General features: G+C 43.9%; 1 protein-coding gene across 3 annotated transcripts in view; it reads left to right on the top strand.

The window, feature by feature from the left end:
- Positions 1-19,433, top strand: part of c10h11orf65 (chromosome 10 C11orf65 homolog) — a 69,618-nt gene that overhangs the window by 25,289 nt on the left and 24,896 nt on the right. For 2 of the 3 annotated variants that reach the window (XM_080197911.1, XM_080197912.1), the window contains 2 exons: positions 8,443-8,605; positions 18,689-18,781. In XM_080197911.1, coding sequence (XP_080054037.1) covers positions 8,443-8,605; positions 18,689-18,781 — 256 coding nt within the window. The remainder of the gene's footprint in view (positions 1-8,442; positions 8,606-18,688; positions 18,782-19,433) is intronic. The other variant, XM_080197913.1, reaches the window with a different exon arrangement.

Below are 19,433 nucleotides of genomic sequence, written 5' to 3'. Positions count from 1 at the left end.
CGCAACCACAGGGAGAATGCGCAAACTCCCACAGACACAGGCCCAAATCCATGTATCTGCACAGCTAGCAGTGATAGTCACTGAGCTGTTGTGGTGCCCATCTGCTGGTCCAGGATTAAGCACACACAACGACACGAAGTACTAGGCCACTCCCGGAACTTCCAAGAGCAGCCCACGCACGACCCACCGTGTGCATGCTCCTCGTTTGACAACAAGGTGGACCGACCCTGTGGAATAAAAAGACAATACGTTAACATATAAAACTACATTTTCGGTGTCGTCCCGAGGCTCTGACCCTATTTAATACCCTCTACTATAACCCTCCATCCTTGCTTTGCTCATGTGTCTGTCTAAGTAAACCTTAACCAAGTCCAACGTGCCTGCCTCCACCACCCTACTCGGTAGTGCGTTCCACACCCCCACGACCCTCTGTGTGAAAAACCTTCCTCTCATATCCAAATTATACTTCTCCCCGTTCACCCTTAGATCGTGACCTCTCATAATTGTCCCCAATCTAGGGAAAAGCCTACCACTGTTTATTCTATCTATTCCCATCAGTATTTTATATACCTCTATCATATCACCCCTTAATCTCCATCTTTCTAAGGAGAAGAGCCCCAGTTTCTCCAACCTTTCCTCGTGACTCAGTCCTTCCACGCCAGGCAATATCCTGGTAAACCTCTGCACCCTCTCCAGGGTCTCCACATCCTTCCGGTAGTACGGTGACCAGAATTGGACGCAGTACTCCAAATGCGGTCTAACCAACGTTCTGTACAACTGAAGCATTAGACGGCAGCTCTTATACTCTATACCCCTTCCTATAAAGGCTAGCATTCCATAAGCTTTCTTCACAACCTTCTCTACCTGTGTCGACACCTTCAGAGAGTTGTGCACCTGCACTCCCAGGTCCCTTTGTATCTCTATACTCTTAATCGGTCTACCTTTTATCACATAACTCCTCCCTGCATTATTCCTTCCAAAATGCATCACCTCGCATTTGTCAGGATTAAATTCCATCTGCCATCTATCTGCCCAATATACCAACCTATCTATATCCTGCTGTGTCACCTGACAGTCCTCCTCAGTATCTGCCAATCCTACCATCTTGGTGTCATCCGCAAATTTGCTGATCACACCACGTACACCCTCTTCCAAGTCGTTTATATATACTACAAAGAGGAGAGGTCCCAGTACTGAGCCCTGCGGCACACCACTGGTGACTGGCCTCCAGCCAGAAAAGGTCCCCTCGCCAACTACTCTCTGTCTCCTATTTCCCAGCCAGTTTTCGATCCACCTAGCTACCTGTCCTTGTATCCCATGTGCCTTAACCTTTTCTACCAGCCTACTGTGAGGGACTTTGTCAAACGCCTTACTGAAATCCATATAGATGACATCAACGGCTCGCCCATCGTCAACCGTTTTTGTCACCTCCTCGAAGAATTTTGTTTCAAATTTATAACACTCCATAAAACTGCAATGTGTGGTAATTGCCCAAGGGAAAGGACACCTGAGGCAGTGGGTTTAAGCCTCACTTCAGGACTTGTGCACATCATATAAGCTGAAACCTCAGCCATAATTGAGGGAGTACTGCTTTGTTAGAGATATCAAAGTGGCTTGGGTGAATAGCTTGATTCACAGATCGGGGGGACGATTCTCCCATCCAGTCGCGCTGATTGAGTAGCACTGACAGTAGCACTGATTGAGACATCAGCGGCGACCTTTTTGTGGGATTCCCACTGAGCAGCCAGGCCTCCACACATCTCTTAACGAAAGTTTTTCAGCGTCAACCGATTCATGCTGAAAATCAGTGTGGTGGCGATTTACATGTATTACCATACTTTAGCATATGATTAGCGGGTCTGTGACTGATCTCTTCTCTCCGCCCCCTCCCCCCGCTAGTGTTCCCCCCCGCCCCCTTCTCCAGCATGACAGGTGGGATTTATAACTGCATGGTTGCTGACAGCTCATCCACAACTCCCTGGCTCACTGGGTTTGCTGATGCACCTCCACCAGCTTCAGGATGAATGAACCCTGAGGCCTGGCACCTGCTTGGGGCCAGCCAAATCCTCGCCTCTAGCAGACTTCTGCCTGCCCAAGCCCTCGGATGTGCATCAACGGCTGTGATGTGCTCACCAGTGAATGACCCAGAAACCTCAGCACTAACATGACCCACTGCCGTGATAGTCTCTGTGTTGCTGGATTGTGTGGTTGATGTCTGTGCCGAATCACTGGTATTGTCCTTGGAGGATTCTTTTGGACCTCCAGAACTGGAAGGAAGGAAAGGTTAGTGGAAGGAGAGAAAGCAGCCTGCACAACATGCACTTACTTCAAAGAAAGCCTTAGGAATAGGGTTCAGCCGATGCTCACTTGCATGCTGGATGCTGATCTGGCTGTCATTAACAATTCTACATTTGTTCCCCCCGACCCCCTCAGATCCAGAGCATGCTGCTCAGAGACCGTCAGCAGGCGCAGCTTGGGAACACCCTCACCAGTTTTTTCCCTCTCACGGTGGTTATGTGCGTTCTTCTACTGTGAGGACGAGGGGGACTGAAAGCATGATGTATGGAAGGGCATGGGGTGCAATATGTGTCAGGGTTGGGGAGCTCATGTTGGCTGTTTCAGGGAAATAGATCCCCACTGTGGGGGTGCTGATTGGGGGTACCAGAGGGGTTGGAGGCAGTACTGAGGTTACCCTTAGGTGTCTGGGGATGGCTTCACAGTGTAAGCACAGCACATGTACTGGTTTCAGAATGGGATGCACACTCACCTTTGTTGTCCAAAGACGATCATTCATCTTCTGGACCGAGGTGCCAATGTCCAGACATTTACAGATGGAGCCGTTGCCTCCCATATTGCACTTGCTGTGTGGCCCTTTAGGTGTCATAACCTCATTGGGTACAGCAGCTGACACCTCTCCTCTACTGCATCCAAAACCTCCCAAAACCTGGGGCTGCTTCTCTTGAGTGCCATCTTCCCGGCATGACTGCCTGTGTGTCCATAATTGCAGCTTATATACAGCTCTGCCTTGTTAAGGCGCAGTCAATTTGGGCCACTCATGAGTCCATAAATTTCATTGTGAATAATGTACAAGGGTCTCACTCAATGAGGGGGGAATGCTGACAGGCAGGGGGTGTGCATGGCAGCAAGTGAGGCCAGTGCTCTGTGTGTGAAAGGGGTTGGGGATGGGGATTGTCCAGGTCAATGGGAATGGGGAGGTCAGTGATGTCCTGCGATGTCTGGATCCGTGGGGACTAGGGAGGCCAGCGATGTCCGGAGATGTTAGGGTGACTAGGAGATGGGGAAGCCAGCGATCTCCAGCGAGGTCTGGGTCAGTGGGGGATGGGGAGGCCAGCAATGTCCAGCGATATCTGGGTCAGTGGGGGATGGGGAGGCCAGCAATGTCCAGCGATATCTGGGTCAGTGGGGGATGGGGAGGCCAACGATGTCCAGCGATGTCTGGGTCAGTGGGGGATGGGGAGGCCAACGATGTCCAGCGATGTCTGGGTCAGTGGGGGATGGGGAGGCCAGCGATGTCTGGGTCAGTGGGGGATGGGGAGGCTAGCAATCTCCAGTGATGTCCGGGTGACTGAGGGATGGGGAGGCCAGTGATGTTCGGGTTAGTGGGGAACGGGAAGGCCAGTGATGTCCAACTAAGTCTGGGTCACTGGGGGATGGGAAGGCCAGCAATGTTCTTGTAGGGGGAATGGGGGGCTGAGGTCAGCAATAATCCTGTGGGGGGAGGGGTGAGAGGTCAGCGATAAGGCCTGCAATGTTCGTTGGGGAGTGAGAGGTAAGTAATGTCAATGCTGGGAGGACTTGTTTAACGATCTCCCAGAGATCGACATATGCTGGGAAAGTGCACTGATTTCAGCCTCTTCAGCTGGAATGGGCCTACCCCTGGATTTTTCATGTGAATCTTGCTAGTGCACTGTGCAGTACACAGAGTGTGAGAAAATCCTGCTGAAAAAAATGTTGGAAATCATGCAACAAAACGTCCTTCTTTATCGTTCACAGGATGTGGATGTCACTGGCTTGGCCAGTATTTGTTGTCTATCACTCATTGTCCTTGAGACAGTGGTGGTGAGTCCCTTTCTTGAACTGCTGCAGTCCATGTTATGCAAGCATACCCACTGTGCTGTTCGAGAGAGAGTTCAAGGATTTTGACCCAGTGACAGTGAAGGAATAATAATCTAATTCCAAGTCAGGATTTGTGACTTGGAAGGGAACTTGCAAGTGTTGGTGTTCCCAACTTGCAGCTGATAGTGTTGCCATGCATCTGCTGCCCTTTTCTTTCTACATGGTAGAGTCATAGGTTTGGAAGGTGCTGTCAAAAGAGCCTTAGTGAATTGCTGCAATGCCTCTTATAGATGGTATACACTGCTGTAACTATGTGTCAGTGTTGGAGGGAATGAACGTTTAAGGTGGTAGACAGATTACCAATAAAGTGGAATGCTGTGTCCTGGATAATGTTGAGCTTCCTGAACTGTTGTTGGAGCAGCACCCATCCAGGAAAGGGGAGAGTGTTCCATCATACTCCTGACTTGTGCCTTGTAGATGCTAGACAAGCTTTAGGAAGTCAGGAGATCAATTATTCGCCTCAGAGTTCCAAGGATCTGACTTGTTCTTGTAGCCACAGTATTTATGTAGCTGGCCCAGTTAAGTTTCTGATCCAATGGTAACCCCAAAGACATTGAAAGTGGGGTTTCAGTGCTGGTAATGCCGTTGAATGTCAAGGAGAAAAGGTAAGATTCTCCCTTCTTGGGATGGTCATTGCCTGGCACTTTTGTGGAACAAACATTGCTTGCCATCTATCAGCTCAAGCCTGGATGTTGTTCAGCTCTTGCTGGACATGAACTGCTTGTCATGCTGCTGCATTAAAAACTATCTTATTTTGAGGAGGGTTCACAAAACAATAAATGGTCATTTTCTTCAAGCTGTTCGTGTTCTGCCACTATAACTTAACTATGAAAGGGAATCCTGTTAACATATGTAACCAGGTTTTCTGCCACAATTTGGTGAAATTACCGCTATGTCAGGGAGTAACAGCTCCAAGGAAATTTCCAGCCGCTGATGTTATTTTTGACCAGCCATGAGTGAAGTAACGACCTAGGGTAGGGTGTTTAGATATTCTGGGTCATGTGGATATCAAAATAGGGGAGGTGTTGGGTGTCTTAAAAAGCATTAAAGCAGATAAATCCCCAGAGCCTGATAGGATCTACCCTAGAATACTAAGGGAGGCAAGGGTGGAAATTTTTGGGGCCTTGACAGAAATCTTTGTATCCCTATTGACCGCAGGTGAAGTTCCAGAGGACTGGAGGATACCAGTGTTGTTCCATTGTTTAAGAAGGGCAGCAGGGATAATCCAGGAAATTATAGACCAGCAAGCCTTACATCAGTGGTAGAGAAATTATTGGAAAAGATTCTTTGGGGCAAGATTTACTCACATTTGGAAACAAATGGATTTATTAGTGATAGACAACGTGGTTTTGTGAATGGGAGGTTGTGCCTCACTAACTTAATTGAGTTTTTCGAGGAAGTGACAAAGATGATAGATGAGGGCAAGGCAATGGATTTGTCTACATGGACTTCAGTAAAGCCTTTGACAAGGTACCTCATGGTAGACTGGTACGAAAGGTGAAGTCACACAAGATCAGAGGAGAGCTGGCAAGATGGATACAGATCTGGCTTGGCCATAGAAGAAGAGGGTAGCAGTAGAGGAGTGTTTTTCTGAATGGAAGGCTGTGACTAGTGATGTTCAGTAAAATGTCTGACAACACCAGGTTTAAGTCCAACCGATTTATTTGATAGTAAACTCACAAGCTTTCGGGTTTGTCCCTTTGTCAGGTGAATGGAGAGTTCTGGCCTCAGACAGAGCATATAAAGCACAGACAGTTTACAGATTACTGATTAGAATGTGAATCTTTACACCTAACCTGCTGTTCAAGTCCTAAAATGGCCGACAACGTGAGTGGAAGGAGCACTGATCACAGGTTAAAGAGATGTGTATTGTCTCCAGACAGCACAGTGAGTGATGTTTTGCAAACCCAGGCAAGTCAGGGGGGTTACAGATAGTGTGACATGAACCCAAGATCCCTGTTGAGACTGTCCTCATGTGTGCGGAACTTGGCTATCAGTCTCTGCTCAGCGACTCTGCGCTGTCGTGTGTCGTGAAGGCCGCCTTCTCCAAGGAACCTGACGAAGGGACAAACGCGAAAGCTTGTGAGTTTACTATCAAATAAATTGGTTGGACTTAAACCTGATGTTGTCAGACTTTTTACTGTGCTTCCCCAGTCCAACGCCAGCATATCCACATCATGACTAGTGATGTACCACAGGGATCAGTTCTGAGATTTGTATATAAATTATTTGGAGGAAATGTAGCTGGTCTGATTAGTAAGTTCGCAGATGACACAAAAATTGGTGGAGTTGTGGATAATGAAGAGGATTGTCAGAGGATACAACAAGATATAGATTGGTTGGAGACTTGGACGGAGAAATGGCAGATGGAGTTTAATCCATAGTATGAAATAAAGCATTTTGGAAGGTCCAATACATATAGGAATTATACAGTAAATAGTAGGACCCTTAGGAATATTTTTGATAGAGAGATCTGGGTGTACATGTCCACCAAACACTGAAAGTGGCAATGCAGGTGGATTAGATAGTCAAGAAGGCATTTGGCATGCTTGGCTTCATCTATCGGGGCTTCACTATAAAAATTGGCAGGTCATGCCACAGCTGTACATAACCTTAGTTAGGTCTCATTTGGAATATTGTGTACAATTCTGGTGGCCGTACTACCAGAAGGATGCAGATGCTTTGGAGAGCATACAGAAGAGGTTTACCAGGATGTTGCCTGGTCTGGAGGGTATTAGCTATGAGAAGAGGTTGGATAAACTCGGTTTGTTCTCACTGGAACGATGGAGGTTAAGGGGTGACCTAATAGAGGTTTACAAGATTGAGTGGCATGGACAGAGTGAATAGTCAGATGCTCTTTCCTAGGATAGAAAAGTCAAGTACTAGGGGACATAGGTTTAAGGTGCCTGGAGAAAAGTTTAGAGGAGATCTGCAAGGCAAGTTTTTTACACAGAGGGTGGTGAATGTCTGGATCACGCTGCTCAGGAAGGTGGTGGGAGCAGATATGATAGTGGCATTTAAGGGACAACTAGACAAATGCATGAATAGGATGGGAATGGAAGGATACAGATTCAGTAAGTGCATGGTTTTAGTTCAGGCAGGTATCGTGATTAGCGCAGGTTTAGAGGGCCAAAGGTTCTGTTCCTGTGCTGCGCTTTTCGTTGTTCTTAAGTGACATTGAGTACAGTACACCCCGAGAACTGGGTATGGAGGTCTTCTGCAAGAACGTCCTCCTGCCCATCCTGCTGACGCTGAGTGCCCTGCTCCTGCATCTCTTCTACTGTGATGCCTGCAAACACCTGACCTGCTCTCTCTTTGTCCTCTGCCCTCCTCCTCCTTATAGGAGGTACTTTCTGCTGAGTACACTATACCTATCTGCAGTGATGCAAATGGTCTCATCATACACAGAGGTTGCCAGAGAGACTCAAATCTGTCTGAGGACAGGAATGTCCTGAAACCACTAGATATCGTGAACACTCCACAGAATGCAGAGAAAACATTGAAAATGCTCAAAATCAAATCCTCACCTCAGTCCAAAACTTCCAACTCTTCAGCCTACGTTTGCTCTAACCCCCTTTTATTGCACCCTTAGATGAGAAAACTGCAAAAGCAGATTGGCCACCTGCCTGTGTATGCAATGACCTAAAAATCACACAGGAAATGTAATATTGTGGTCAATTGGAGGGATGATCCTTTCAAGTGACTCCATATTATGGCAGGCTACTACCGATCTATGGTACACGCGCTGACCGAACTATTGCACGATTGTGTGATGATGTCAGAATGTGCACCTGACATAATCACGTGTGCCCGCTGTCAATCAAATAATTTTTTCTATGGGACACAGCTGTTACTCTGTGATCTATTCTGCCTATAGTACAATGTTAATTTCCACTAGATAAAGAGGTGTCACATGCTTGTAGTTTCTGCTATTGATTCTTTAAGGTCTGTAATAAAAGGATTTTTTTAAAAGAAAGTAAAATGTTATGAATAAATGACTTTAAGACTAAATTGGTTGGAGGGACATATGTTGGCTTAGATGGTATGGGGCGAAGGAAGTGGGTGAAGAAGCGTGAATTAGCAAGAATGGAGTATGGAGAGTGTATGGGTTGGGGAGGGGTGAGGGCTGGAGTGCTGTTCTTTGAAAATAGAATTGCACATTTGCCTTTCTGAAGCTACTTCTTTCAATGATCAAAATACATTGTGTAAATTTTGATAAGGTGTTTCAAATTTGCTGTTTGGGAATTGAGCTAATCTCTGCTCAGTCATGGATAAACCTGTTGTATTTTCTAACTTCTTTCTAAGCATTGATGTGCTAGATGCCAGCAGCGAGGAAGAACAGAACAATGCAGACAGCAGCAGCCCTGTCAGTGAGATGTTGAAATTTGTAACTGAGGAGCAGCAAAAAATTTTGGAATTGTTAGAGAATTCAGCAAAAATCATACAAAGAGCATGGAGAAGACACGTTGTAAGTTTAACTTTGCGCTAAATATTCCACTGCTTTAACTAATAAATACCAAGTCTTTTTTTTTGTTTTACAATAGTGACTAAATTTCAAAAGTACTTCCAAGTTTTAAGCAAAGTGGGACTTCTTGAGGGTCTGAAAATTGATATATAATTGCAAATTATTTCTTCTTTCCTTAATGTATTTTCCAAATCTCATAACTTAAAAAAGTTCTTTGGTAAATTCTAAATATGAAAATACATTAATTTTAAAAATGTATATATTTTTGATAAATCAATTCCCTTCATTATATTTACTATTTTAGAGAATGTTGTATTTTGTTGGAGCGTTGAATATCTCAAAATTTGGAAAAGCAAAAAAAAAATTCACTGTTAAGATCTGTAACGAAAACTGCGCATCTGAGTATGCAGTTGAATAACTTCCATAGGTGTGGGTGGATGACTGCGGTTCCACCCTCTCATGTTTTTTTTTGATGGTAAAATTGATTTTAAAACAGGTTGGACTAATATTTACCAACAAAACATTCGGCTAACGTGAGATCTGCCAATGTACTCTCTCCCCACAAAATATGCCAGCAAATAAAATAAGTATGAGGGTAATGATATTCAAATGGTGTGGTTAAATGTTTTGGGAGAGTTATTTTGGCTGTCAGCCATTTTCAGTCTTGTAACCTGATCCTTAAATAAATAATTAGTCATGTCTCCTTAAATTGAAGGCAGAAAATTGCTCTTTTTGGCATGCAATTCACAACAGCCATTGATCATGGTAAGATAGAGATGTGTTTGGGTTTGAAGTGCAATCTTTACTACATGTCCTATCTGATTTTCTGTAGTCATGTGGCCTCTGCTATGAGATACAGGGCTAGGGGAGCCATCTTATACTCAGTAAGATAAAGACATTACACTCATAACATGGTGTCAGAAGTGGAACTGAGTTTTGAAACCACAGCTACTAAAAAAAAACACAAAAATGTTCAGAGCTGCTAGAAGCAGCTGAGAAAAGCTACTGACAAGGTGAAGGCTGCGAGAAAATCAATGGCCAGCATCAAAAAGGCCGTAAGTTTGCCTCTTCCAGCACCTGTCAAAGCGAAGTAAAACTGGCCGTTTTTCTATATGTAGTGGCAAATCTGAGATTGAAATAGATTTAATTAACAAGCCAGAGTTAATAAAAGTAGCAACACTTTACCATTGCTTGGGAGAGACTGCTACAAATTGAAGAGCAGAAGAAACAGACAACAGAGATTTTGAAAGCCTTGAAAGCATATTTTGAACACAAGTGAATCTGACTTATGAATGCCATGTATTCAACATTAGGGCTCAAGGTGAAAAAGAGTATTGAGCAGTATATTATTCCAGTAATACAACTTACAAAATTGTGTGAATTTGGACAACTAAAAACGTCATGGATGAGGGTTGGGGTGTGATTTAACCACTTCACTGAGCCCGCAAACAGCACGGCAAGCCAGGAAGCTAGTTTGCGATGTTAAAAATCTAATTGGCACACAGAGCTAAACAGTTTGCTATATTCCTGACCTTTGTCCATCATTGCACTGAATCTTCTAGTCTTTGGGTGAGGCACCATAACAGTGAGAATTGGTACAGGTCTCCATGAGCGCACACCTAGCAAGCTGGTTACACTAGGGAGGTCTCCAACCTCTCCTAATGGCTAATGTCCTCCATACCAGGCAACATCCTGGTAAAACTTCTCTGCACCCTCCCCAAAGCCTCCACATCCTTCTGGTAGTGTGGTTCTCAGGCCACTGAAGCCTTCTAGCTGCTTGGGGGCACGGCTGGACAATGCCCAACTGGTGGTACACAACCACACAGCATTGCAGTGCCCACCTTGCGTCCCAGCAATGGCCACCAGTGGGAGAAACATGCTGCCAATGAGAGGGGCATGTCCTGACATCTGTGGGGTGTGGGAAAGGGTCTCCTAGTGCACTTTGGGATCGATGCTCCATTGCAAAATGGCACCTGAGCTCTCTGCAGCCAGCTCACTGCATGTTTAAGCCCCACCCCACTCAGTATCGGCGCACAACTCGCCACTCTCCATGAGTGTGGGATGATTGTGGTCCACAGAGTGCCTGAGACACTGGAATGGTTCACTGCATTGTTCTCGCCATTATGAGACTTAGATTCTTGAGGGAAAATTCTGTCCAGCATTCTCTCAGAACAAACTAAGAACAAGGAAAATTACAGCACAGGAGCAGGCTCTTCGGCCCTCCAAGACTGCACCGTCCATGCTACCCAACTTAACAAAATCTCCTACTCTTCCGGGGACCATATCCCTCTATTCCCATCCTATTCATGTATTTGTCAAGACGCCTCTTAAAAGTCACTGCCGTATCCGCTTCCACTATCTTCCCTGGCAACGAATTTCAGGCACCCACCACCCTCTGTGTAAAAAATCTGCCTCGTGTATCTCCTTAAACGTTATCCCTTGCACCTTAAACCTGTTACCCCTAGTAACTGACTCTTCCACCCTAGGAAAAAGCTTCTGACTGTCCACTATGTCCATGCCTCTCATAATCTTGTCAACTTCTTATCAGGTCTCCCCTTAACCTCTGTCATTCCAGTGAGAACAAACCAAGTTTCTCCAACCTCTCCTAATGGCTAATGCCCTCCATACCAGACAACACCCTGGTAAATCTTTTCTGCACCTTCCCCAAAGCCTCCACATCCTTCTGGTAGTGTGGTGACCAGAATTGAACACTATATTCCAAGTGTGGCCTAACTAAGCTTCTATAAAGCTGCAACGTGACTTGCCAATTTTTAAACTCAGTACCCCGGCCGATGAAGGCAAGCATGTCGTATGCCTTCTTGACTACCTTCTCCACCTGCATTGCCACTTTAGGTGACCTGTGTACCTGTATATCCAGATCCCTCTGCCTATCAATACTGTTAAGGGTTCTGCCATTTCCTGTATATTTCCTATCTGTATTAGACCTTCCAAAATGCATTATCTCACATTTGTCCGCATAAAACTCTGTCTGCCATCTCTCTGCCCAAGTCACCAACCGACCTATATCGTGCTGTATCCTTTGATGGTCCTCATTGCTATCCACAAATCCACCAACCTTTGTGTCACTCACAAACTTACTAATCAAACCAGTTACATTTTCCTCCAAATCATTTATATATAATATATATATTACAAACAGCTAAGGTCCCAGCACTGATCCCTGAGGAACACCACTTGTCACAGCCCTGTATTCAGAAACGCACCCTTCTACTGCTACCCTCTTTATTTGTTGACCAAGCCAGTTTTGCATCCACCTTGCCAGCTCACCTCTGATCCCATTTGACTTCTCACCTTCTGCACCAGTCTGCCATGAGAAACCTTGTCAAAGCCTTACTGAAGTCCATGTATACAATGTCCACTGCCCTCCCCTCATCAATCATCTTTGTCACTTTCAATAAAGTTAGTGAGACATGACCTCCCCTTCACAAAGCCATGTTGCTTCTCACTAATACGTCCACTTATTTCCAAGTGGGAATAAATCCAGTCTTGAAGAATCTTGTCCAATAATTTCCCTACCACTGATGTAAGGCTCACCGGCCTGTAATTACCTGGATTATTCTTGCTATTCTCCTTAAACAAAGGAACAACATTGGCTATTCTCCAGTTGTTCCTGTAGCCAATGTGGATACAAAGATTTCTTTCAAGGCCCCAGCAATTTCCTCCCTTGCCTCTCTCAGTATTCTGGGGTATATTGCATCAGGCCCTGGGGACTTGTCTACCTTAATGTTTCTCAAGAACCCCAATATCTCCTCCTTAGTCATAAGAAATCCTGCAATGAGAGCAAATCCACTGAATGAGGAGAAACATACTCTCAAGAAGCAATAGATATGTGCAGAAGGATGTAAAAAGTCAACTAGAGCAGAACAGACCAGTTGTTACATTATGCTGCTGGACATTCCAGACTGAAAGAGCAGAAAAACTACAGACAAAGGGCAGGATGCAAATACTGTAGCGGTCATCATACAAAAGCAAAGCGGGATTGTTCATCTTGGGAAAGCAATGTCTTAACTGCAAGATGCCAAATCATTTTGCACAGAATTGTTTGGCTATAGAGAAGCAAACGAAGCCTAAACAGATGGCCACTGGTGAAATATCAGCCAAAGTTTCTGACAAATCACTATACAACAGATTGGTTCCTTCAAGTCTGTCGGTGATAAATGGTTTGTGACTATTAGAACGATGACTGCAGAGGGAGGGTATGAAGTGAACATGAGTGTCAGATAGACACTAGTGCATTGTGTAATATCATGACCTTCATAGACCTCTACTCAACATGACAATCCAAAAATGAAGCCTGTGAAAGTAAGGTTGAGACTCACTGATGGCTCATACCAAGAGGACAAATTAATCTGAGAGCCAAATGTAATGGCATCTAACAGGACTAGGAGGATGTTCACGATAGTCTGGAACTAGATCAGTCTGAGGATACAGATAGACTGTTTAGGACAGAGATGAGAAATTTCTTCACACAAAGAGTGGCCAGACTATGGAATGCGCTACCACAGAAATTAGTTGAGGGCAAAACATTGAATTTTTTCAAGAAGCAGTTAGATATAGTGCTTGAGGCAAAGGAGATCAAAGGATATGGAGGTTAGGGGATCAGGCTATTGAGTTGGATAATCTGCCATGATCATAATGAATGCGGAGCAGGCTTGAAGGGCCGAATTGCCTCCTCCTGCTTCTATTTTCAGTGTTTCTATGACTATTTGGAATTAGATCAAGTGACTTCAATGACAAAAGGTGAGATTGTGGAATGCCTTAAAGCATGCTTCAGTCATTACTGCATTCCAGACATTAAGGTGAATGACAATCATCTTAAATTCATGAGTGAAGAATTCAGCTGCTTCACAAAGGATTGGGAAATTCAATACTGTACATCATCATTACAATATCCCCAGTTGAATAGGAAGGATAAGGCAGCAGTGAAAATCACCAAAGAAACTATCAGGAAATCAAGCCAATCTAGCAAAAAAAACATACAAGGCAATCCTTGAATGAAGAAACACACTGACTAAAGGCATGGAAATTAATTCATTCCGAAGAATAATGTCATATCGCAACCTACCTACACTTCCAATAATCAAAAAACTACTGAAGCCAGAAGTAGTAACAGACACACATGAAGAAATTCAAGGTTAAATGACAAAAGGTCTTGAATATAGCCCAAGTCACCACGCAAACCAGCCTCCCATCCATTGACTCTGTCTACACTTTGCCTCGGCAAAGCAGCCAGCATAGTTAAGGGACCCCACACATAAGAACATAAGAAATAGGAGCAGGACACCCCGGACATTCTCTCTTCACCTTCTTCTATTGGGAAGAAGATTCAAAAGTCTGAGGTCATGTATCAGCCGACTCAAAAACAGCTTCTTCCCTGCTGCTGTCAGACTTTTGAATGGATTTACCTTGCATTAAATTGATCTTTCTCTACATCCTAGCTATGACTGTAACACGACATTCTACACTCTCTTGTTTCCTTCTCTATGAACGGTATTCTTTGTCTGTATAGCGCAAGAAACAATACTTTTCACTGTATGTTAATACATGTGACAATAATAAATCAAATCAAATCAAAAGAAAGCCACATTTCATTTTGACAAGATTGCCAGACTTTTGCCAGAGCTGAACATTGGAGGCTCATCAGGTTACAGACCTTTAATGTCCTCAGTAGGAGTCAGCCCATGTGGGACTTGCGTAGAACAGTTGTTACCTCAGTTGTACATGGTGGAAGTGAACAATCAAATATATCAGTGCAACTGCCAGCAGAGACGAACAAAGAGAAAAGCTGTTCCTTCACTGCAGGCAGCTGATTAGGAAGATTATACCTCAGTACAGAATGACGATCCCTCCCAGAGATCTGCCAGTCCTCAACAATGGAAAGGAGAAAACTACAACAGTTACCATGACAACAGTAAGTGCCACAGGAATAATACTTCCTGGCAAAGGAACATCATTCAGATGAATAGCCAATGACGAAGAGCACACATACCATTAAGAAACCAACTGCACAATTTAATGATTGTATGAATATGTGTACAACGACTGATCAGAATAATAAACAGTTTGTTAATTCATGGGAACAGTTATGAGATAGTGGATAACTTGGGTAACTAACAGTTACACATGATGGTGCATGCACATTGTCTTTTCTTCATTATGAGAAGATGGGTGTTTAGATTTTTGGATGCCATCATTATTGCATCTGACTTTCCATAGTCATGTGACCTCTTTGATCATGTGATCTTTGAACTCGTAATAGGAGGATATGCTATTTCATGGTACTGGTGCATTGCATCATTAAATTCTTTAAGGCAATGTGTGAAAGATAGTTCCAATAGATAACTAACATTTGCTTCTACACCAACAGGCCACTTAGCAAGAGTGGGATGGACTAAATGCTGAGGGTAGACTCCCTGAAACCCAATGTAAATGTCAGGAGTGAGCCCACTCTACCTATCTGGTTTGCCCCACTTTAATGTTTCAGCAGATTGGGCCTTTAATTTATACAAGATATGACTTCTGTCTGTCTCCAGGAGGAAGTCCTATCTCAAAGAACTGCTGGCCAGTCAAAAGCCTGCAACTCCTCACACTCATGAAGGAGCGAGACTCCGAAAACTTGTGCTGCCAAATAAACGTTGGACTTTTAAGCTGGTGTTGTGAGACTTCTAACTGTGCTCCTCACACCAGCAAGGCCAGAAGGAGCACTGGCCACTGCTGGTCCTGCAGGTAGGTCTAGGAGGTGGCATTCAGTTATGGACCTGGACATTCAGGTAAGTCTGGGATCTCACCGGGACCAAGCTGACAGGCCCTGGGTGGAGAGATAAAACTGTGGGATGGGCTTCCAGTTGGTACTGGGGGCCCAGCAAGAGGAATCCTTTAATTAGTCAATAGACTGCAGGTTATATCTGCCAGGGTGAACATTGAGCTTCTCCTGCCATCCATTTAATTCAGAATGGTGATGGGGTAAGATTCTTGACTGGACATTAATTGCCCATTCAATTGGGTTCTGGGCAAATGGCCCATCAATGTATCTAATGTCGCTCATAAAATCGCAGCGGGGATGGGTGAGGACAGGGGGTTCACATGATGTCCTAATTTACAGGTCTGACTGCCTATTTTCCTACCCACAAGTGGCTCGCACAATTCAGCCTTGTGAATGGACTGAATGCGATATGATTATGATACACAACTGGAAGCCTTTACAATTCTGACAGACGCAACATTTGGGCATTTTAAAACATGCTGCTGATCCAAATTGAGCCTGACTCTAGAGGCATTTTCCAACTCTTTGCATGAATTCAGTCTTTGGGGTTGATTTTGACCAGATGTTAATGGCCTCAAAATGGGGTCAGTGATCTCACCCCTTCCCCCACACTCCCCAACCTACTAACACGAGTAATAATGTAGCCCGCTCTATTTTAAAAGGAGCCTTCATCTGTGTATCCAATCCATCCATCTGATTCAGGGACCAGACTCCTTTTAATATGGAAATTGGGGCCCAATGACTTATGTCAAATCCAATTGCCATTTCAGGTATGGTATGGTTAGACCATCAAACACATGGAGGAAGCCTCCAAAGATAAATGCTAAATTCACTTTGGAGATCATGGATGAACAGAAGGCCCCCTTGATACCTCACTGAACACTCAAACCTCTCCCATCAATTTACCTTTCTGGTGGCACTTCTGGCCCGATTTCCCCTTGCTGAACTGGTGTTGTCGAAATGCACAGCAGCTCAGCTGGCAAATGTAAAAGAAAGCCTTAAAATCACAGCAACCACCATCTCTCAATTGGATAGCCATACTCTAGTATTCAACATTTCAAAAATCAAAATAGACGAAACTATATTACGTAATTAAGAAAAGTTATTATAAAAGAGAAATTGCCTGAAGGGGGAGAGAATGAGCCTTGTATAAATAAGATCTCTTCTCCATGCAGTAAAGATTTTATGTAATTGATTCAAAGCACTGGTGTTCAGGCATTTGACACTGAGATAATGTGTAATTGTTATATCTAGCCAGTCAGAATATTCCAAATGGTTTAACACCTGTGTTCATTCCTGGTTTGAATATTTTTAGTGGTTTTCAATTATTGCTAATCAAACTTCCTGCAGCCCTTGGACATGCATCGTGGACATGCATTGGAAAGTGGTATCAAGTACAGAAATTTCCAAAAATGCATGCAGTCCAACTACCCAAAACATGGGCCATGACCTTGCGGCCACACAGGTAGGTAAAGCCCCGGGTGGTGAGACACATGACCAGGCCTTGCCCCGCCGCTACCTAGGCAGTGCCAGGGGCCCTCTGGGAAATGTCATTGAGACGGTGCCCCTTTCCATGGGGAGGGTTGATGGGGGAGTTGGCCTTCTGCTTGCGGGGGCTCTCACTGACCATGACTGATAGGTTACTTGTGTCCATGGGTCTCAATGTCTGTTGGTGGGGGTGGTGGTTTGAGGATTCCCCATGTCCGGGGGGGTTTTGGTACCTGTGGTAGAGGCGGGGGGGTGCCTGTTATTGAGGCACTGCAATCTCAAGATTCCTGTCATTGCCAGCTTTCTTAGCCCTCCCACCTCTAGCTCATTGTGTGAATCTCGCTTCCCCTTTGAAATTGCACAGCTATTCAATAAGTCAAGAAAGGCTGGCTATGCAGCCTGCGAGTTTCACACTGGTCTTCTCATCTGAGCCAACACGGTGCATCTTTGGGAAGATTTCAGTCTCGACAACTTCTGTTTGAAAATATAATGCAGCATTTTGGAAAGTTATGTTGACAAGCGCTGACATCTACTGTTGATTCACTGGAGGACCTTACAAGTCCATTATTAATGTTTTGGGAATTTCATCATCTGCAAAGTTGATTCTGCTGCTCCCCTTATTAAATTATGTTAGCGTATGAGGGAGAGAGTGGAAATTCTTATCAATTTTCCCATCTTTTCCCCTGAAGGCAGTAACTGTTTGCTGGGCTATAGTTGCATAAGTGCTGTTGTCCTCACATGCATTTTCAAATAGCCATTATTTACATGTCAATCTTGGCAGTAAATATTTGAAGAAGCTTTGTCTATGATAGTGCCTCCTTGCAAGTTTAATTCTATCTTCACCTCAAGTGCGCATTATTTTAGCAAGGGTTATTGGATACAGTTCAAGAGTAGGAACCCTGGATGATTTTCCCTTTGCTTTCCACGTGTGCTGAGGCCAATTGTAACATGTTACTATAATCAACTAATTCAGCACATATTGGAGATTAACTTCCTGATTTCAGCTGATGAAGGAGAAGCACTTCGAAAGCTTGTGATTCCAAATAAACCTGTTGGACTTTAACCTAATGTTGTGATACTTCTAACTGTGCCTACCCCAGTCCAATGCTAGCATCTTCACATCTTGATTCATATGGTTAGCTACTCATTGAATGAAGTTGCTGTATCATTTAGAACTCTTTAAATGGATTGGGTTTGATTCAGGTGGCTTGAGTTTAGCAATGTGCGATTGGGTGGATTTTGAATGAGTTAAAGTCTTGCCTGAGATTTCTTTTGATCTTCTACCAAAACTGCAATGGATAGACACTGAGAAGAAGCCATATGGAAATTCGACAATTTGGAATTTCAACTCAAATGTTGATCTCTCAACTTTCAATTTGATTCAAATTCATCAATTGCACATGTCACTCAATTATGAATTGCGTTTCAAATATGTGACATTTGTGCTTCCCCAATTCCAGCAATGATCATACATACTTGTTTAAACTTTTTTGTTCACACATAAAAAAGGCTATCTGGTTTTGGTGAAGGAAGCTTTCCAGTGTCCATGGAACCCTGTTCTAGTGGAAGTCAGCATACTCAGGAGAACAGAATGCTTAGAAATAAAATCTTACTTCTTTTCCAGTGCTTGTGAGTTACAGTTCTTTCACATTCTTGGAAGAACTGCTACAAGTTCCTATCTCTACCATCATATTATGTTAATAAGTTTCATTTTTTTAGTGTTCAAATTAATTTCTCTTTTGGTACAGTTGAGGAATTTTCATTACCTTTTAGCACTAGTTATGTAACCACAATAATTGTTTTGTTGTTTGCAGGATACACAGCTATTTAAGCATTACAAGAATATTATTAATTTCAAAGGGCAAGGAAACCCCCAGTTTATGATGAAATGCATTAATCCAATCGAGGTAAGAAAATCCATAGGTGTGGGGTGAATATTATGGGAGCTCAAAAATTGCAAATGTGGCAAGCAGATTTACTTAATTAGGCAAGAGCTGAAATTTTACTTTTTGACAGTGGTTCAAATTTAGAGATTGACTCAGCAATGTATCTGTGGCAAGTCAGGCTTCACGCCATCCCAGGTCGGGTTCCTACTTCTAAAACATTTGTATGCCTCAAGTACTTACAACTTTTTGTAATTAGTTCTTACTTTCATGATAAAGTCAGCAACACATAGGAATCTCATGGCATTCACTTGTTTAAAGGTAGAAATGTAACAGGCAGCATTGTAGAATTGTGTCTGAGGTCAGTAGTTTTCTTTGGAGTCTGCAGCACAAAGGAGGAAGCAGGAAAATGACAGCTTGCATGGAGACTCAGGACCAGCAAGGGCAAGCCAATGATGAAGGGCATGGAGGGGTGAAATTGGATTGGAGCCATGGAGGAGTGGAAGAGGGATCTAGTGGAGAATAGAGGGTGGGTAGGGGATTTGGGGAATGAAATGGGAAGGGTGTCGCACACTGGATGTAGGGTTGATGGGAACAGTTGCTCAAGATAAGAAAATAAGGGGCCTAAAAGATGGTGTCAGTACTGTCCACATGTCATTTCAAAGTCTTTGCTGGC

Source organism: Carcharhinus amblyrhynchos, chromosome 10, assembly GCF_965287045.1.
Source record: "Carcharhinus amblyrhynchos chromosome 10, sCarAmb.v2.hapA, whole genome shotgun sequence".
In the NCBI taxonomy this organism is placed as follows: domain Eukaryota; kingdom Metazoa; phylum Chordata; class Chondrichthyes; order Carcharhiniformes; family Carcharhinidae; genus Carcharhinus; species Carcharhinus amblyrhynchos.
This window is presented reverse-complemented; position numbering and strand designations above follow the sequence as displayed.